Genomic DNA, 18,448 nt, shown 5'->3' with positions numbered 1-18,448 from the left:
TCAGCTTTGCCTTATGGCATGTGTGGTCAAATGGTTTTTCTATTGATGTTAAAGATAAATGGTATGTGGCATGTATTGTGCTGGCAGCATCTTTCAAAGTCTTTGTAAGTGCGCTCTGAGTGCTTCATTGCACTTCGAAGGTTGCAGGTTCAGATTCCAGCAACAGAAAGGGTGATTTTTCATCCACTTTAATTCACTTTGTCATAATTACTACACTACAGTTAAAGAACAAAAGATAATGTCCACTATGCTTTTCTTGGCTTAATTGTGTGTTGGATTAATTTGGTTGTGTCTAACAAAGAAGGAATCCCCTAGAAAAAAATTCCCTTCTTTTGTTCATTGCATTTTATTACTTACAGACGTTGGAGGCAGCTGAGATAATCACTCGACGACGCCTGCAAATTGACCAGTGGCAGAAAGAGACAAATGTAAGTTTTATTTTGGGTAAAAAGAATACAGGAAGAGGCCTTCACCGATCTGCTAAAGATGACTCTCCCCTATGAAAAGCCCTCCGCAAGCCTTTTAGTGAATGACTCTGACATATAAAGAACTGCTATTTATTGAAAAGCTGTAGGGAACTGCACAGGCTGCATAACACGAACCACATTGTGCAGTATGGCGTTAGTCACAGGCTTGCACAAGTGGATACATGCTTCATAGTGTTCGGCTCTTCTGTTGACTAGAAATGAAACCTCTATAAGTGCTGCGGGAAATTAGTGAGGAATGTCGTCTTCGGAATGTATTGAATGTGTTTAGCACTGTCCGACAATTCATGTATTGCAACATGTCCTACAGCAATTAATTAAATCGTAATTAGTGGACTTATTAGTTAAGCATACACTGTAGTGAGTTCCTTTGGTTGTCGATGTCATTGTTTAGGAAGGCACAATTCGATTAGGGTACACTGGGTTTATTTACAGTATTTACACTGGTACAAAAGACACTAATTCATTGCAGCAAATTTGTCAGAGCAGCCGTTGTCTCATCTTTACTTGACTGCTCTTTTTCGTCAACTCCCGCTCCCGCACCATACTCCCCTGTTTGCAATTAGGACCCACTTTTTTCCTCATAGACTCCTCTCTTTCTCCCAGACGGGGTTGAAGGAAGTGGCTTTGTTAAAAACCGGTGAATGGCTCTGTCATCATGTCACCATTACCAAAACGAAAAAACATGCACGCCATTCACAACGCTGCCCCGCCAAATGGGCTCGCTCATTGCAGTGTTCCAAAACTTGCACCTCACAAGTTTGCCCTCCGGTATCCTGACCATGCACGAGCAGGCTTTCTTGTCTCACCTGAAAAAAATGGAAACGATGACTACTTGTTTCCATAGCGGGCGTGGGATATTTTCCTGCACTAACACAAGGTCCCCAGCCTTATGCCCTGCCGCTTTTGTTTGTTTCGATGCATTATCTGAGTGCAGTTGCAAAAGATATGCATGCTGCCAGGCCTTCCAGAACGTGCGGAGCATCTGCTTTTGCTTCTTCCAAAGGTTTCGGAAGGGGAGACATGTTTGACTCCCACATTGCGATTCCGGTTTCCGGAAGAGTGGTAAGGCGTCTGACAGTAAGAAAACTGGCTGGGATTAATGGGGCACCGTCGTTCCACTGGTCCTGCATTTGTGTGAGGAGTCTAGAATTGATATGAGCTGCTATTTCTTGCAGTACTGTTGGCAGCTCAACAAAGTCAAGGCACTGGCGGCCTACAACCTTCCTCAAGGCAGTTTTTATGCTGTGAACAAGGCGTTCATAAAAACCGTCCCCACCATGGCGCATATTCATTGATAATTTTTCATGCTCTGTTGGCATTAGCAAAAATTCTCAGTGTTTCAAGGTGCCAGAGAGTTTTCTAAAGAACTGCGAGCTCTTTCGAAGCACTCTTAAACGTCTGGGCGTTGTTCAAATACACGACTTTGCACAACCCTCTGCATGACATAAGGTGGCGAAATGCTTGAACAAAACTGTCGGCACTCATGTCCATCACCAGTTCAACATACACAGCACACACACACGCGCACAGTAGTTTGAGTGTAAGGTCAAACATAGGGACGGCCTATCAGAATGTGGTAAGGGGGTGGTGTACCCTGTTTCTCTCTCTTGTGGTAACAACTATATTGGGAAGACCGGCCGTTGTCTCAATGAGAGGTTGAATGACCACCGGTCAGTGGTGTAAATCCAGAAAAATCACAAGGGCGGACACATCTTGCTATTGCGGCCATTTTGTTTGTTTTTATAAATGTTTTATTTTTATTTGTATAGGAATTAAAATCATGTTTTTAAGTAAAATTAAAAAAAGAGCATGGGGTCCCAGCTCGTGTAATTACATTGTTCTACTGATTTTTCTCTAAAACCGGTCGTGCGGCAGTTGCGATCTCAATAGTCTCACACAGCAGCTGAGGGGCATTGAACACGGGCACACACTACAAAATAAACAGCCATTAAAAAAATGTTGAATGTGCTATACTTAACTGCCGAGCAATTCAAATATACGATGTTTGAAAAAAACATCCCAAGGGGGAACACTTGCTCGGCATGTCCCCCCCCCCCCCCCCCCCCGCCAGGCTCAACACAATGGGGGTCAGGCCCTCCCGACCCCCGGCGATTTACACCAATGCCACCGGTTATCAATGAAAGGACAGCCTTCAACAAACCTGTCATTACATTGCCGTGATTGTAACTGCAGCCCAGTTTTCCGAGGAACCAAGGTTCTTGCGTGGCACAAAGAGCGTACGACATGTGAGTTGTTGAAGCTTATTTTATTTTCAAAGCCGGAGACAGCTGTGTCTCCAAGCCTTCCGTAGCATTACACAAAGCAGATATTGGTTATCTTGGTGCGCATTTGTAGGTTTATTCTGGTGTTTAATCACGCACACGTGGTTTTTGCCCTATATATTTTGCATGTTTTCAATAAAAATTTCAGTTGCTAGTATGCGCTTGTGCTGTTCTTTTCTCCCTTTGACCACGTTTTTTGCGCAGTTTCCCCGATAACAGATCGGGGTTCTTGTGAATGGCTGCCAAAATTTCCTCTTGCTGTCGAAATTCAGTGACTTCAATTTGGGAAGCCTCCCCTTTGTGATAAAATCTGAACCTCTACGGTTGGTCGATTCGCAGTGAGATGTCTTGTTTGTGCTCCCTCAGTCAAACTTCGATTTATTGCTTTCAGTGAGCCGAGATTGCTTGCAGTCTTGTCATACAGGGTCCATTATGAAAGTAATGCGCATGATTTTATTGTGATGCGACTATCCGTGGCAGCGCAGTAAAACCGGTGGGGCAATTTGGTGAAGGATCTGCCCTTGCAACGCAGCTGGTCACCACTTTACTCTGAGCATTGTGAGCAGAAGGACGTGCCTGCGCGTGAAATGTTTTTTTCGACTTTGTAACACGGCGTGATCGAGCGTTCGCTTCAACAGCGATATGCTATCAAGTTTTGCGTGAAGCTTCGAAAAAACGCGACCGAAACATTCCAGATGCTTCAAGAGGCCTTCAAGGATTACTGCATTTCAAGGTCACAGTCTGGGAGGTGGCACAAGGTGTTCAAGGAGGGCCTGGAGGAGGTCACTGACGAACCCCGTTCTGGGCACTCAACAATGACTAAAAACAATGAAAATGTGGACTGTGTGCGCGAAGTTTTGCGTTCTGACCGTCGATTGAGCATCCATCAAATTGAGTTTGTACTGCGGGGAGAAACTGACAATGCTGCCTTTTACTGGAGGTGCTCAAGAGACTGAAAAGCCGGGTCACGGGTGAGGGCTGACATCAAAGACACGGTCAAGCTCCACCATGACAATGCCCCGAGCAACACCCCTGTGGTGTCCCATTCCCATTACAGTCCTGACTTGGCTCAGTGCAACTTTTCTTTTTTCCCTGACTCAAGAAAGAGCTGAAAGGAAAGCATTTGGGAGAGCATGAAAACATCCAAAAGCAGGTTACAATGTTCCTTAGAGACATTCCCGTCAAGTACTTTCAGGATGCCTTCCAGCTGTGGCAGACAAGTCTACAGGTCTATTGATGCAGGGGGAGAGTATTTTGAAGAATTTTAACCATTTGTACAGGTCCCATCAATAAATCTATTTTTCCCAAGAAATGCGCATTACTTTTATAATGAACTCTGTATTCCAGCACCTCTTAGAACTTAGCCTCTCCGTCATTGTCTGAAATGTGCGGTTCTTTAGCGGTGTTCACTTCACTGAGCTCTCTCTGAAGAAGGAGTAAATGCTTGATGAGCGCGCTTACTGCAACAATGTCAGAGGCTCGTTCATTTGCCAGGATTTCTTCAGCCTTGTTGGTGATGTCGATAACTTGAGTGCGAAGCATCTGTCATTTCTTCTTCAGCATCTTCATGGTTGTCATTGAAGCTGTACTGGCTGGGTCTGGTCGACGTCTGAACAATCTGTTCCCGGGTTTCTGCACCAGGAAATGTAGTGAATTCCTTGTCATCGTTTAGGAAGGCACAATTCGATTAGGGTACACTGGGTTTATTTACAATATTTACGCTAGTACAAAAGGCACTACCAAATTTTTATTTTATTTTTTTAGTTTGCCCTACGGCATCAATACAATTTTAAAAAATTGTGCAAATTTGTTTCCTTCTTGAAGTCCAGAAGGGACCCACGATGCGGACTGCATTACCAGTGCTGTAAGTCGGGCGGTCTGGTGTGCTGAAGTCCTGCTCACTGCAGGTGGCGTCGATGAGCCGCTTGTAGCTCAGGGCATGTCCATAAAAGGTGGTTCAGGTCGGCTACCCGCACTGGTACAGACAAAATAGACTGCTCGAAGCTGTTTCGGCGTACCCCCACATCGCGTGGATTGAAGGCATCGCAGCTGCACTCGCGTAAACTCTGGAGCAATACCTCCTCTTAGTGAGCCCACATGGGAGCTCATGACCACACGGAGATATGAGAGCTCATGGGGTGCGCCAAAGCTTTCATTTGTGAATGTTTACAGTGTTGGAGGATGACAGCAGGAGCAAAGGTAAGGGTACATGACCGTTGCAGGATGGCAAGCGGCATCTGCCGCGGTATGAGCCGGAACACTAGATTGGCGAATCCAACACACTCGAACACAGATAAGTTGCAGCATAATGCTGAAATTGCATTGCTACACCCACAGAATGGTCAATGCAACAGAGTGCGCGAACAGTCCGTGTAAAGGATCACACTTGATGGGTGTTGCAACTTAACGAGCAGTTGAAGTGCGGCAATGCCATCACAGAGAGCAACTCTGTTATTGGGGAGGCAATAGGGATGGATGCCTTGTGCATAAGGGCATGTCTGGTTAACATGTGGGTGAGAAGGGCACACTAAGGAGGTGTGTAGTATAGACTGTGGCAACTTGGCGTCCATATATGCTCTTAGTTCGTTTCTGAAGGGCTGAAAATAAAGGGCGGAATGAGAAGGTGTACCTAGAAGTAGTGTTTCTATTCACCTCCTGACGATACATCGAAGTGGCTTGGTGGTGGTCACTTGGCAATGACGCCACCGGGGCAGTGACAATGTAGGTTTGTCAAGCAAAGGGGCTTCAGGGTTCATGTAATTAACTAAGGCGGCAGCAGTAGGAGAATCGCTGTGCTTCTGCCTGGAGTTTTGGAATCTGTGTGTACCTTGGAAGGCCTGTGTTCACATGCATGGCTTCACAATTAAGGCTTTCCAATTATGTCTATTCTGCTTTGGTGAAGTGCTGAAACTGTGCATGGTACACCAATCGAGGTTGGAATACCGAGCATACCAGTTACCATGTGATACGAGTTCGCGCTCTGCTACTTCGCTGGCCGATGTGACGAAAAAGATGAAGCATGCCAGAGGTGGTTCTGTGTGCAGAGTGAAGCCATAGTGAGGCAGATCCAGATGCAACAAAGTCTACCCCAAGGACACGGATTGTAGACACCTCAGTGAGAACACGACCATCAAGCGTGAGTCATACAGAAGCTCGGTCAAGCTTGTGAGTGTGCGAGTCCCACTGAAGCAAAATGCGGCATTAAGTGCTGCCTGCAGTGCCTGCACTTGATGGTCCAGAGAAGAGTGGGTCGACCATACCATCACACCATCAGCATACATAAAAAATCTTAAGTCTGGAATGCTTGATAGCTTCCACGCCATCGGTAGTAGTGCAACATTGAATAATGTTGGTGCAAGAACAGACCTCTGTGGCACTCTACGTTGTGTGTTGAATTGGCCGTAGTTATTGCCTAAGATGCGGATGGAAAAGAAGCGCGAAACCTCAAGGATTGCTTCATGGCTGACATTGTCAGAGGCTTGATGTATGTCCCTTGCAATCAACGTTTGCACACGGCGTGAGCGACCACCGATGAGCATCGCAGGGGAGAGGTAGTCTAGGCCATCCTCGGTTCCATGTTGAGGCCGAAATCTGATTTTAGTGGGTGATACCATCTCAGATGTTCTAGCCAACACGTAAGGCGCATCGCCACCGTTTGCTCCAGGAGTTTACATAATGTTATAATAAGCGCGATTGGTTGCAGGTTCCCGAAAATGCCAGGTGGTTTGCCTTGTTTTGGGATGGCTACAACAACCACATGTTTCCATGACGCTGGGACTTCTCCCGATATTCAGACAACATTAATAGCATCCAGAAGCCCCATAAGTGCTGGTCCTTTCATATTTTTGTAGACTTCATATCGTATCCCATCAACGCCTGGAGCTGTCCGAGGTTTAGCCTTGTCAAACACTGCCGACAGTTCGGCCATAGTGAACAATGGCTCCATACCTTCCAGATCTTCATTGCTTCGGACTGCTCCTGCCTGATTCAGAATAAAGAATGGGCGTGGGAAAGTGGTGGGCTCATTGTCGAAGTTTGGATGTAAGAATCATGCAACCTCTGGTGCAAATAGGACAGGATTTTTCCCAGGCACCAAGCACACACTGGATACTGATTTGGTTACTCGTGCATCTCGCTCCGTCACCCGAAAGGTACGCCAAATCGAATAGGTTGTAGAAGAAGGGCCAAGCGACGCACACCATTGCATCCAGTTGCTTCTAGAAAGACGCTTCTCATGCCTATGAGCCACTGCAGTCACTTGGTTGAGGTTGTACCGATTCCCAAAAGAATCTGGGGAGCAAGAAAGCTTTCTCTGTACAACGGCACTCTGCCCACAAGCGTAGCAGTTGTAGATAAGGTGTGGGGCAGCACTCATCGGCCCAAGAACTCACGGTAGCTTTGGAAATTATAGTTCGAATGACGTTTAATGGATCTACACAGGCCAACACCGTAGTTGCTGATATCCACTCATTTAGCTTACACCGGAATAGATCCCAATTCGTGACATGGCCCTTACGCCGCAAACATTGTTGTCTATTCGTGTGCAATCTTAAGTGTATGGGATAACTGTCACTGCCTCATTAATGTGGTTCTTGTTTCCAACTGAGCGATGCATGGCCAAGACACCAAGTGAGATCGGTACAGTAAGCAGGAACACCCACATGATCGCGGCGCCGAGTTGATGTGTTCGGCCAATTCAGCAGTTCGAACTGTGTGTCCTTCAATGTTTACATCACCATTTGACCCTTTTGGCTCTTAGTGTTGTAACCCCAGGCCATATTTGGCACATAAAAGTCCCCAGCCACTAATATTGGTCGACCAGAGTACGCATGATGCATATGTCGCAGCCATTTGAGGTTAATGTGCGAGTTCTGTCCACTGTATGGTTGTACATAGCAGGATACCAGAATCACGTCAGTGCAATGGAGTTTGAACCAACACAGCAGCCGCTTCCTGCCACTGATTGCACCATTGGGTCAGCGGGATGGCTGACTGTGGAAATATGTTAGTGACATACACAGACACTTTTCCAGGGGTGCAGTCGGGAGCGCCGCAGCGCTGGCCTGCAATATAGGGGTTAGTGTATGGGTTAAAACCGTAGAGACGTGGCAGTGAGTTGGTCTCCTGTAGAAGCAACGCCCACACGGACAGTTTGTTCATGTGAATGCGCTGGTGAAGCTCACCAACCTTTGTTTTCAAACCGCGACAGTTTCACTGTAGAGCGCCAGGAGAGACTGGTTGATCACATGGGAAGTCATTTCAGAAGATTAGCTGCTAGCACCGCCAATATGTTTTGTAGTTGTTTGGCTACAAACTGCAGCAACTCCATTGCAGACAAGGCACTAGGGGAGACAGGCATAGGCTGTGACTGGTAACATGGAAGACTCCTGCTCATAAACGTGTGTTTGACTGGGTGCTGCATTGGCACAGTACGGCACAATGCTGCGTCAGACGACGGACTTCTTTTTGCAACGATGCCAAGTGTTGATCCAGCTCAGCTAAGGCGGGATCCATGCCATTTCTTCGTTGGAAGATGGCGTGGCGTGGTAGGGACCTGCCAACTCTCCCGAATTGTCCGGGATACTCCCGAATTTGGACCTAATCTCCAGATTGTACGAATGTCATCTCGAATCTCCCGAAAAGTGGCCACCACAGCAGAGGCGTTTTTTTCTCTCTCTCTCTTTTTTAAATCATGCGCGTACGTCAGCCTTTCCTGCTGTGGCGGTGCTGCGGAAGAGCACTCGCCACCACACTTCTATTTCATTGTAACCATATCGTAAAGTACCGCTGAGTACATTCTAGGCACTGCGCATCTGGGCAAAGGCTGGCCGACTGGCCGTGGGAAGTGCTCGCCACCGTACCGAAAGGAGGGGAAAAGGAACCGCAGGTACAGTCTCAACGGAAAAATATTGCCAAAAGTGCACGGCGGCCAGAGCCGCGGCGCTGCACGACCGCTCCGATAACGAGACTGTCGAGCACATTTCATTTTCCAAAGGAGGGGTGGCCGGCAGACCGCGATATCGGCGTGCTCGGGAGAAACAGCACCGCGTCGCCGCGTGTCGCAATCTTGCCGCTCCGGCCACGGTTTAGCTCATTTGCGGCAACAGTTTCCGTTAAGCCTAGCCAGAACTTTTGCGTCTCCATCTTGGCCCCCGCATTTTGTACGCTACGCCGTCTGCCGTGGGGGTTGCGTGTTTCCAGAGTTCAGTTAGAAGGTCGATGACGGCGTCAAAATCAAATACTTGCAAGTGTTTCTGGACTCATACACAGCTGGATTTCCGTGCTTTGTGACTTCGCGGAAAGGTGTCAAGTACGGATTCTGTACCACGTGCGCCTGTGAACTGCCTTGGTGCCTTCACAAGTAAAGAAGTTTGGTTCAAGCAGCTCAAAACAAACATCCTTATTCCTTTCTGATGTCAGTCTCCAGTCTCGGTAATTTCCGCTACGCAAAAAGACCCCCCCCCCCCTCCGCTGCGGTCTCCCGAATTTTAATGCTGTGAGGTTGACAGGTATGCACTGCAGTAAGTAGCCATAGTAAATAATGCGCTCAAGGAGAGTTGGAGGACCCCTCTGAGTGACGAGACATGTATAACCTTACCCATGTAATGTGCACTAGCCACTTGGTGCGGCACACAAGTTAGACACTTCAACTCCTCTGGGCGTTCACCTGTATCCACGCCGGGGACAACATAACATAGTGGTGAATGTCGGCACCTGACGTCAGATAGGGCTTGTACGGGGGGGGGGGGGGCAGGGGCAGGTGACACCCCTGCCTCCGCAAACTCTTTCACAGGTAGTTCTTGATCAAAATATCTTGTGTGGTGACTCATCTCTTTTCAATAAAGATGTCCTTACTGGATTGCAACCACTGATAACTCATATTTGAAGGTAGGAGATCGAAAGGCACTAAGCAGAGCACCATTTATGCGAGATATTGGCGTTGACGCTATGGTTGAAAAAAGCTTATTATGCGCTAACAAACTCATGAGTCGATTCACTCAGACTCAGATAGAGCCGTGAGTCTGAGTTTGAGTGAGTCCGAGTGAGTAATATTTTTGTGAGTTTGAGTCCGAGTGAGTCCAGCTGTGAAAAATTTTAGTCAGTTCGAGTCCGAGTGAGTCCGGTTGAGGAAAATTTTCCTGAGTCCGAGCGAGCTCTAAGGGCAAAAAATATTTCATGAGTGAGTCTGAGTGAGCTCGACATTTTTTGCCGACATATGCGCACAAGTAACGAATGACTGCTGAACACGAGATGAACACGCCTTGTTGAGCTTGGGTCCGTCTGGTGCTGCAGGAGGTTTGGCCTAAGTCCCACCTCGGAATTATCGTTGATAAGGGGGTACCTCCCGGTCATTCTGTCGGGTTGCTGACCACTCGATGAGGTGCCAGGAGTTACCTTGATGTCACACAATGCACAGAGTCAAGATGGCGAATTCATTGGAACAAATTCGTCAGAGAGGCCATCGTCTTGTCTTGACTCGACTGCCCTTTTTTGTCAACTCCCATGTCTGCGCCACACTCCCCTTTTTGCAGTTAGGACCCCCCTTTTTCCCAAGTACCATTGTTGAAGGGACACTAAAGGCAAATAACAATTTATGTCAGAGTGAAAGGTCAATGTGTGAGAACATCTAAAACGTCAATAGTATCAACAGCAGTGCTCTAGTAATCGAGAAATTAAGATAAACTTAGGACACGATGTGCGCCGCGAGTGGGACATTTTGGAAATGATCCTGATGACGTCGGAGTCCTAAGTACAGTTAACCACTACTAATCAAACTTGTTGCAGTAAAGAAAGAACCTTCCGTGCATCACAAGACGTAATAAAATGCTGCTTGTTCGTTTCTGTTTGATTCATGAAAAAAAAGAACTTCTTGGCGCTACCATGGGGAACGGCGCGAGTGGTTCAAATGTTCCGTTTTCGCCGAGCTGCGCGTCTCAGTGGTAGTTTCGGTATCGCGTACTGCTGTGTGTGCTTGGCTCTTGCTGTTTTCGCACTGTCGATACTCTACTGCTGCTGCTGCTGCTGGCCAAGCCAAGCTCCGTTACAGTGAACTATACAGTTTAGGAGCGGCCCATGCCTGCGTCTTGGCAAGGTTGATGGCCGCTGTTGCGCAAGAAAATGGAGCTTCGGCGGCCGGGCAGTAAAGGCGGGCAACGTTGGGCACGGCCACTGCTACGTCAGAAGGTCCGTTCAGGCGGGTGACTTGAAGTGCGCTAACACCGTGAGGACCACTAAAACGTAATTTTCTTTCAAAGTAAGCATTTTCTTGGCACGAAACAAGTACTACGAGGTTTCTATAACGCTATTTCAACAATCATCGTCGACTTAATATTTGCCTTTAGTGTCCCTTTAAAGGGGTCATGAAGCACCCCTTGGGCTGATTGAAAAAACACATCCTGCGGAAAGCTGACACGGCTATGAACTGCTCTGCCAAATATTACAGTCGTGCGCGCCGCGTAATGGCCACAAGCGGAGCGCGAAGTTGCCGTTTCCCCAGGCACCCTCTTTTCAAACAGAGGCCGGTTCTCACTCTCGTCGGTGGGCGGGGCGTCTGTCCGCTGTACGTCGCAAGAGACATAGCATGCTTATTGGCCGATAGCCGACGTAAATCGAGAGCGGCGTTCGGATCAGATGCGCTTCTTGCCGCGGGGTGCCGCCACTTGCCGGCGCCGCACTCCTCAGTACACGGTAGCCGCACTCGCGCAAGCGAATCACAGCGGGAGAGCGATCGCGTTTCATGACGCGCGCTGGCGTAACTTCTTTCCCCCATGCCATCCCTCCCTGTCTAGCTTCCAGTGCGCTCGTCGGCACGAGAAAAGAGAGAAAGCGCTGGGAGCGTGCGCCAAACCCCCGTAACTCCGCTGATTCTTGACGGATTCGAGAAATTTTTGCGGCAATCAATTCAGGAGGCAGTACACTCTGATACTGAGGCCATTAGATCATTACTTGGAAAAGTGGTTCATGACCCCTTTAAAAACTGGTGAATGGCTCTGTTGCCATCAACAAAATGGAAAAACATGCACGCCGTTCACAACATACACTGTGCTTCGCATGCAAGTAATCTTCACCTCTTTATGCGGTCTAACAGAAGTGGTAGGTCACGTGGACTTTTCTTTCGCCCATATAGCTTAAAGGGACCCTGAAATGGCTTTTTGACATTTTGTCAGTGTTTAAGCGGGTGGTCATTGCTTGTCAGTGTTTAGGCTACAGCATCATCACATCATTTGCATTATAAGTTAAGGGACGCACCTTGCATCAAGGCCACTGCAAGCAATTGTATGTTACCCTCCTTCTCAGCACAGCCTTTCCTCCTTAACTCGTCAAACACGCAGACATCGCTGGCAAGAGCAGCGCACTTAACTGGTTGAGCTGCACTACCCTCTCTGTGGCATCCGTAATCCGTGGCATCCGGCAGTGCACCGTTGGGCAGCGGAGACATAACGGATCACGGAGCGGTTGAGATCTGTTCCGCCAGGTGTCACGATACTAAGCCATTCCCATTTTATTCTCCTGTACACCAGCAATATGCAGACATCAGTAAATACGTGGAAGAGCAAAAAGTATTTGAGAACCATCACCGGTAAGCGTAAACTCGGGTTGTGTGGTTGTGTCTTCAGGGGTAAAGTTGTAGCCGCAGATGCATGGCTCCTGGCATTGATCGGATAGAGTGGGGGCCCGACGCTCATTGCACCGATGAGCTGAAGCAACTCCGCTCACCAGTTGCCTTACATGATGTTGCAGCTTTACAAGTCACCAATCGATAGATTTGTAGCACACAACACAGCTAGGGCAATTCATGGTGTCTTAAAAATGAAACCTCAAGATAAACACTGTCGTGCAGTTCGTGTCAACACGAAGCACGTTGCAACACAGGCAGACAACGCTCGTTGTCCACCGGAGGTTCAGTGACGTAGACTGGCCATGTTAAATCAGATCGGTCGCTGGTGCTGCATATGATGGAGCTATGCTACGTAGAATAGAAGCAGGAAGTTGAAAGCCCGTTTGACTGCGCCACTGTGATCTGTAGCAACTCGCATGGTCAAAAGTCTTGTAATAAATTACACACTTGACGCAGAGAGCATAAATCGGTTGCAAATGATCCTTAGGACTCGCTTTACCAGCTCAATGTGTTTGTACAAAATCATCAATACTGTCTTGGGGTCCTTTTAATAAAATCGCAAAAGCATCTCATGGTGTAGCAAAAATTTCATTGCCATTATTAGCCTTGCAAGGAGCATAAAAGTAACACTATTTCTGTTTTTGATGTGCTTTGCAGGGTAGCAAGAAAAAAACCAAAGCTGAACAAGTGACTCAACGCGAACTCGCAAGGCATCATCCTATATGGTGGTGTGTGGCCACCCTTTCTGGCCTTCTCGTGCTTTCCATCATTCTTTCCTTATGCTATAATGGAGGTGATGTGTCTGCCTTGAAGAGGAGCGTCTGGGAAGTGTGGACACTTAGTGAGGATATCCCCAAGGGCTCACTGTAAAAAAAAAAAAAAAAAGCAGCACTCACGGTTGCTTTATGCGCGTCTCTATTTTATAGCGATGCCTTTTGGGATGCTAGTTGCCTTTTGCACCTCATCAGTGTGCATAGCAACGGTCTGCCTAAGTTATTAGCAGGATCAGCTGGCAAGACTAGCACAGAATCTAGCAAAAGGCATAGCTACAATACAGGTTGTCTAAGGAAATGTGTCCGATAATTCTCAAAACGGGGGAACTGTGATATTTGCTCGCCATCTTCGGCATTACTTTTTGTGTGGCAGCAGACACGTTAACCTTAAGATGACCTAAGAGAGCCGCCGCTGTGGTACAGGAATTATGGTGCCCAGTGGCCAACCCGAAAGTCCCTGGTTCAATCCCGGTACTTCGATTTAGGTTTAGGAGGTGTACGTTAAAGAACCTTAGGCAGTCAAAATTTCCAGAGCCTTTCACTCTGGCATGTCTCGTAATCATATCGTGGTAATGTCATGTAAAAGCCTAGAAATTAATATTAATTAGCGCAGTAATTATATAAACTATGTTAATTAAATTCTTAATTAGATGAAACAGGTGCTGGGGTGAAATGAGACAATTGGAAGTCCTTCCTGCAAAAGGCCAATTGCCGCTATAAGAGTTCCGAAAAGCTCCCGCTGATAATTTTTGCAGAATGATAAAATCTGATCAATTTCACCAGAGAAAACTTAATGCCAAAAAGTGCACCTTTCATACTCTTCCGAGACGTCTAAAATGTGCAAGCATCATTATATCAACCGTTAATCTACTTCGCTTGGTGGGTCTGCAAGCTGCTCTTGCAATGCAAGCACATGTAGCTCACATATGTTTACGAATGCAGAACTTATACCACTGCAATCGTTGTCAAAAACAGTGCCGTCATTCTGTGCATTTGCTACGGTATGGAATTTGCGCTCTTCGGTGCTTCGGTATCGCCGGTGAATTTGGTCGAATTTCATTACTCTACAAGAATTACCAGCAGTCACATTTTGGGAGTCTCAGTGGTGATGGGCTCTCCGCAGTAAGGACTTCTGTTCTCCCATTTCATTCAACCACCTGTCTCCACTAATTAAAAAGTTATTTATTTTATTTCTCTAATTAATGTCTCTAGCTGTCTTAAGATGTGTGCCGCCACAGAACAAGTAATTAAGGCAACGAGCAAATATCGCATTTTCCTTTTTTTTAGGGCTTTTGAACACATTTCTTGAAACATCTGGTATAGCACCAAGCTTGCCATACATTCTTCCTGAATTCATTGCAATATCACACCCCATCTTTTTTGACATGATCTAATCATGGCTTGCAAGTGTTCTAGGCTTGCGTGAACGTAACTTTTGTTTCAAAGTGTGTAGTAATTAGTGTCGAATAATTCCAAAACCAATTTGAATCGGAGTAGGGTTTGCATGAAATTGTGACACAAGTGCCAGGTTTTGTCCAATCTGAAAAAGAAAATTGGCTATCGCCAAAAAGAAAACAGGCTCATCTCTGGACTTTGTTTATTTTCAAAGCTCTGTTATTTAGATATTGATGTGTAAAAAGGGAAGTTCATCATTTCTTACAACTACAGCAGCTCATGAAATTTATTTCAGGCTCTTTGTTACTTTTGGGGTTAAGTATAATATATGCTTCAAATTCATTGTTGGCATGTAGTGTGTCGTCACAATGGTGTAAAATGAAACCTTGAGTGCAAGTGGTTTATGCTGTGTTGGGCTGTGCTTTCAGTCTACACTGCAGCAAAACCTATTCATCCACCACTGTTTCTCATTTCTGTTATCCTCTTCATTCCTTTGCTTCTTTTGTAGTTGTGCTAATTCATGAAAACATTACACGACAACAGTCTCAAACTGTCACACTTTATTAAACCCATTCTGCCCTGTAAGTGCACAGACAAAGCTGGTAGGCCTGCTCACCACCTTTGCAGTCCTGCTTGCGTGATCTCGGTCCCAATTATCTATAAGCAGCACACATCCCTCAGCAATCTGCCATCTATTGCTGCACCTATCCATTAGGCCTGTCAAACCTAACTTAATGCCGCTTCACTGCGTGTTTACCACCAAAGTTATGGTTTAGGGCTGTATAGCGTTTTCCTCATGGCTGTAGTTTTTAACGATGTCGTGCACGGATATGTCAGAAGATTCGAGGTTGGCACAGTGTTTGAAAAACTGTGTGCTGTTACTTTCACGAGAGGTGTGTGCAAATTATACATAGTAAAATATGTTGTGTTTTATAATTTACCATACATAGCCTGTATAAAAATTTGAACTATACTTCATTGAGGCACAGGTAAAGTGCACACTCTTCAAGGAGGAGTGTGTATGTCAGCTGCGCCACATTGTTTCCACCTGAAAAGGTGGTTTCACATCACAGTTCTCACTGGTCACCGGAAAAGCACCTTTTCAGGCTGGTTACACTGAAAATAGCGTGTATTTATTTCGTTTTGAATACTTTGAACTTTTGGCGATTTTAAATTCAGGCTGGAAGTGTATTCGAATACTGTAATATTAATTCAAATATTCAAAGAGCTCGAACGTTCGCGCAAGCCTTTTTAGGGGTAAGAGGCTATGCCACTACATTGTGATGATGATGATGGCACACATTTTTGTTAATTTACAGGGTGATTCACTATTGGGAGAACATACTATTATTATTTGAGAAACTTCAACATTTTCTTGTGTGAGTCAAGTGTCCCATAAGGCACTCTCACGTGGTTATGTTTTAATAATTTCTTGCCAAGGTTAAACTGGCATGAGATATTAGTATAAAGTGTTTCCCCATGAGTGGGTAACCCTGTTCCTCATAAATTTATTTACTGTTGTTTTTACTCCTTTTTACTTATGTTTACCTGTTTACTTCTGTTTACCTTTAAGAAGCAATTTGGGCTACTTAATTATTCCCAAATTTTTAATTGTTTCTCTGGGATCCTTTGTTTTTTCTTGTTTTACTTGCATATACCCATGAATGTAGGGCCATTGTTATTACTATCACCTCATAGCTGCACAAGAGAAATTCGGCCTTGTTTGTAAGACATCAAGCGATATTTAGCGCAAAGTAACTCGAGGACGAGAAAGGAGGACACGCATGTGTTGTGTCCTCCCTTCTCGTACTCGTGTTACTTTGCGCTAAATATCTCTTCACCTCATAGCTTTCGTGTTTCCAGACCATGACAGAGCAATAGGGGATTTCAGTAAGCCGTTTAGTGGACCAAGTGACAAGGCTTTTGCCATTAGTAATTGTGTTGTATGTCCTACATTCATATAAGCATGTGCACAAAACTTATACACCTATTACCTTGTTCCTGTGTACTTGCAGTGTAACAACGTTAAGCAATCGAACAATTATTTTACATTTTTGGCTGTTCGGTTTAAATGCACTAGAGCCTCATTTATGCTTCTTGAGAAAAGGAAGCATTAGATAAAACATACTATATACGAAAATGTACAATCTGCAGTTGGTGTGTAAAAATACTGGAGTTTCATCCAAAAAGTGATCCATTGATAGAGATAGCAAAGTATTGGACTGCTACATGCAAATCGCTGCAAATCATTTGCTGACCTTCGCCTGTGCTGTTCTATCACGCCAGCATTGTGACAGCAAGTGTTCATAGTCAAGTAAGATCTGTTCATGTTTGCCTGTGCTCACATGATGCCGTGCATGTTTATCTTTTTGTTAAGCTGATTTTGCTGCAGTGTATACAACTGAAAAAATTTTGAACCTTTCGTCGTGTAGTTCTCTAATGCATTGATATCGCTATCAGTATTTTGCCTTTCAACTGAAACTGTGAACAGTTTTATTCGTATGGGGATCCAGCAAATGTGTCATACATCCGCAGTTTGGCAACGTACTCAACATTTGTGCCAAAAGATTGTGCTATCCAGAAACACACGAGCTCATAAAAAAAGAATTCTTGCTGTATTTGTTCTTTTTTTTTGTCATATAGTGGGAACGTATTAGTGAGGCTCATCTGTACATAATCTGTTATATAACAGGCCATGCTTGTTTTTTTTTTTATTTTGCATGATTTTGTTGTTACTTCGAACCTCTGCTTCAGAGTTATGGCGACCTTATTTTGCCATTTGAGTTTTTGGCCTGTTAGTGTTGTCTGTACGTGTACATAATGCAGTTTTGATTTTCCTTAGTGATGATGAACTGCTGATGCACTTGAAGAACCAAAGCTTATCCCTATTCTTATGTAGATGGGCACCGGAATTTTAGTAAAAGGGCTCACATTGAGGGCTGCCCAAACAAATATTTCACATTGGTAGACTGTCACTGAAACTGACAAAAGAAGCATCCATGAGACCCAACAATCTCGCCATCTACACATTTTGTCATGGCTTCACTAGGAAATGTCTATGATAAACGTGATTGACTTTCTTCCTCCAGACCGTTGTATAATCTGCAAATACTCTAAGGTGAAATAACTTTATGCACTACTGTTATGCTCAGCCTTGCTCACTCCCTTTTTATAATTTCATTGTTCAGTTCCTTAAAAGGGCCCGGAACAGTGATTAAGCTATATTGTGACACAAGTAAAAACGCTGAAAACAAAGTATAATTTTATTTGAACGGAAAAACTGGCTTCTGCCTTGATGGCAGAGACACTCAACAGTGATTTTCGGCCCCAGAAGTGATGTCTGGTCGTGTGACATTGACGCCAGAGGCTGTGCCTTCTGATTGGCTTGCCACACTAAGTCACACTGAACATTCGAGCTCTTAGCTAGGCCACACTATTACATGGTAAAAAATAATACTTTTTTATGCTTTACCAATTACAAACAGATTTCTGTTCTTAAATATCATATTTTGAAAACAATGGCAACACAACACTAGGTGCACTGTGCAACAGTTTGCAAAGGCCACCATGAGACGAGGCTTTCGGTATATATCTATATATGGCGATTGCAGGGGAGGAAGAGGCACTTATTTCTGCAGCCCATCTGGGGCCACCGCACAGTGTCTTGGGGAAGGGAAAAGGGAGAGTGAAAGAAATTTCTGTAATAGGCTTGGGGTGATTGGAAGCAACAAGTGACGTCTCTGGTAGAATGAAATTCAAAAGGGAATGTTTTCTCTCTCTACTCTTATTGCGTTCATCTCAATATTGAATACTATACACTCTCCTGTGCCACAAAAGCCAGTTGAAAAAAAACGTAACAGGGCCCCTTTAAGTGTGTTAGGATCCAGAAGT

The 18,448-nt window shown here is 45.4% G+C and overlaps 1 protein-coding gene across 1 annotated transcript in view; it reads left to right on the top strand.

Annotated features, from left to right (window-relative positions):
* The window catches only part of LOC119377771 (uncharacterized), a 31,236-nt gene extending 13,029 nt beyond the window's left edge, over positions 1-18,207 (top strand). The window contains exons 4-5 of the mRNA XM_037647100.2: positions 360-428; positions 13,047-18,207. Coding sequence (XP_037503028.1) covers positions 360-428; positions 13,047-13,259 — 282 coding nt within the window. The 3' untranslated portion in view covers positions 13,260-18,207. The remainder of the gene's footprint in view (positions 1-359; positions 429-13,046) is intronic.
* Positions 18,208-18,448: the final 241 nt, after the last annotated feature.

Source organism: Rhipicephalus sanguineus, chromosome 1 (genome assembly GCF_013339695.2).
Source record: "Rhipicephalus sanguineus isolate Rsan-2018 chromosome 1, BIME_Rsan_1.4, whole genome shotgun sequence".
In the NCBI taxonomy this organism is placed as follows: domain Eukaryota; kingdom Metazoa; phylum Arthropoda; class Arachnida; order Ixodida; family Ixodidae; genus Rhipicephalus; species Rhipicephalus sanguineus.
The sequence above is the reverse complement of the archived record's forward strand: the minus strand, read 5'-3'. Positions and strand labels throughout refer to the sequence as shown.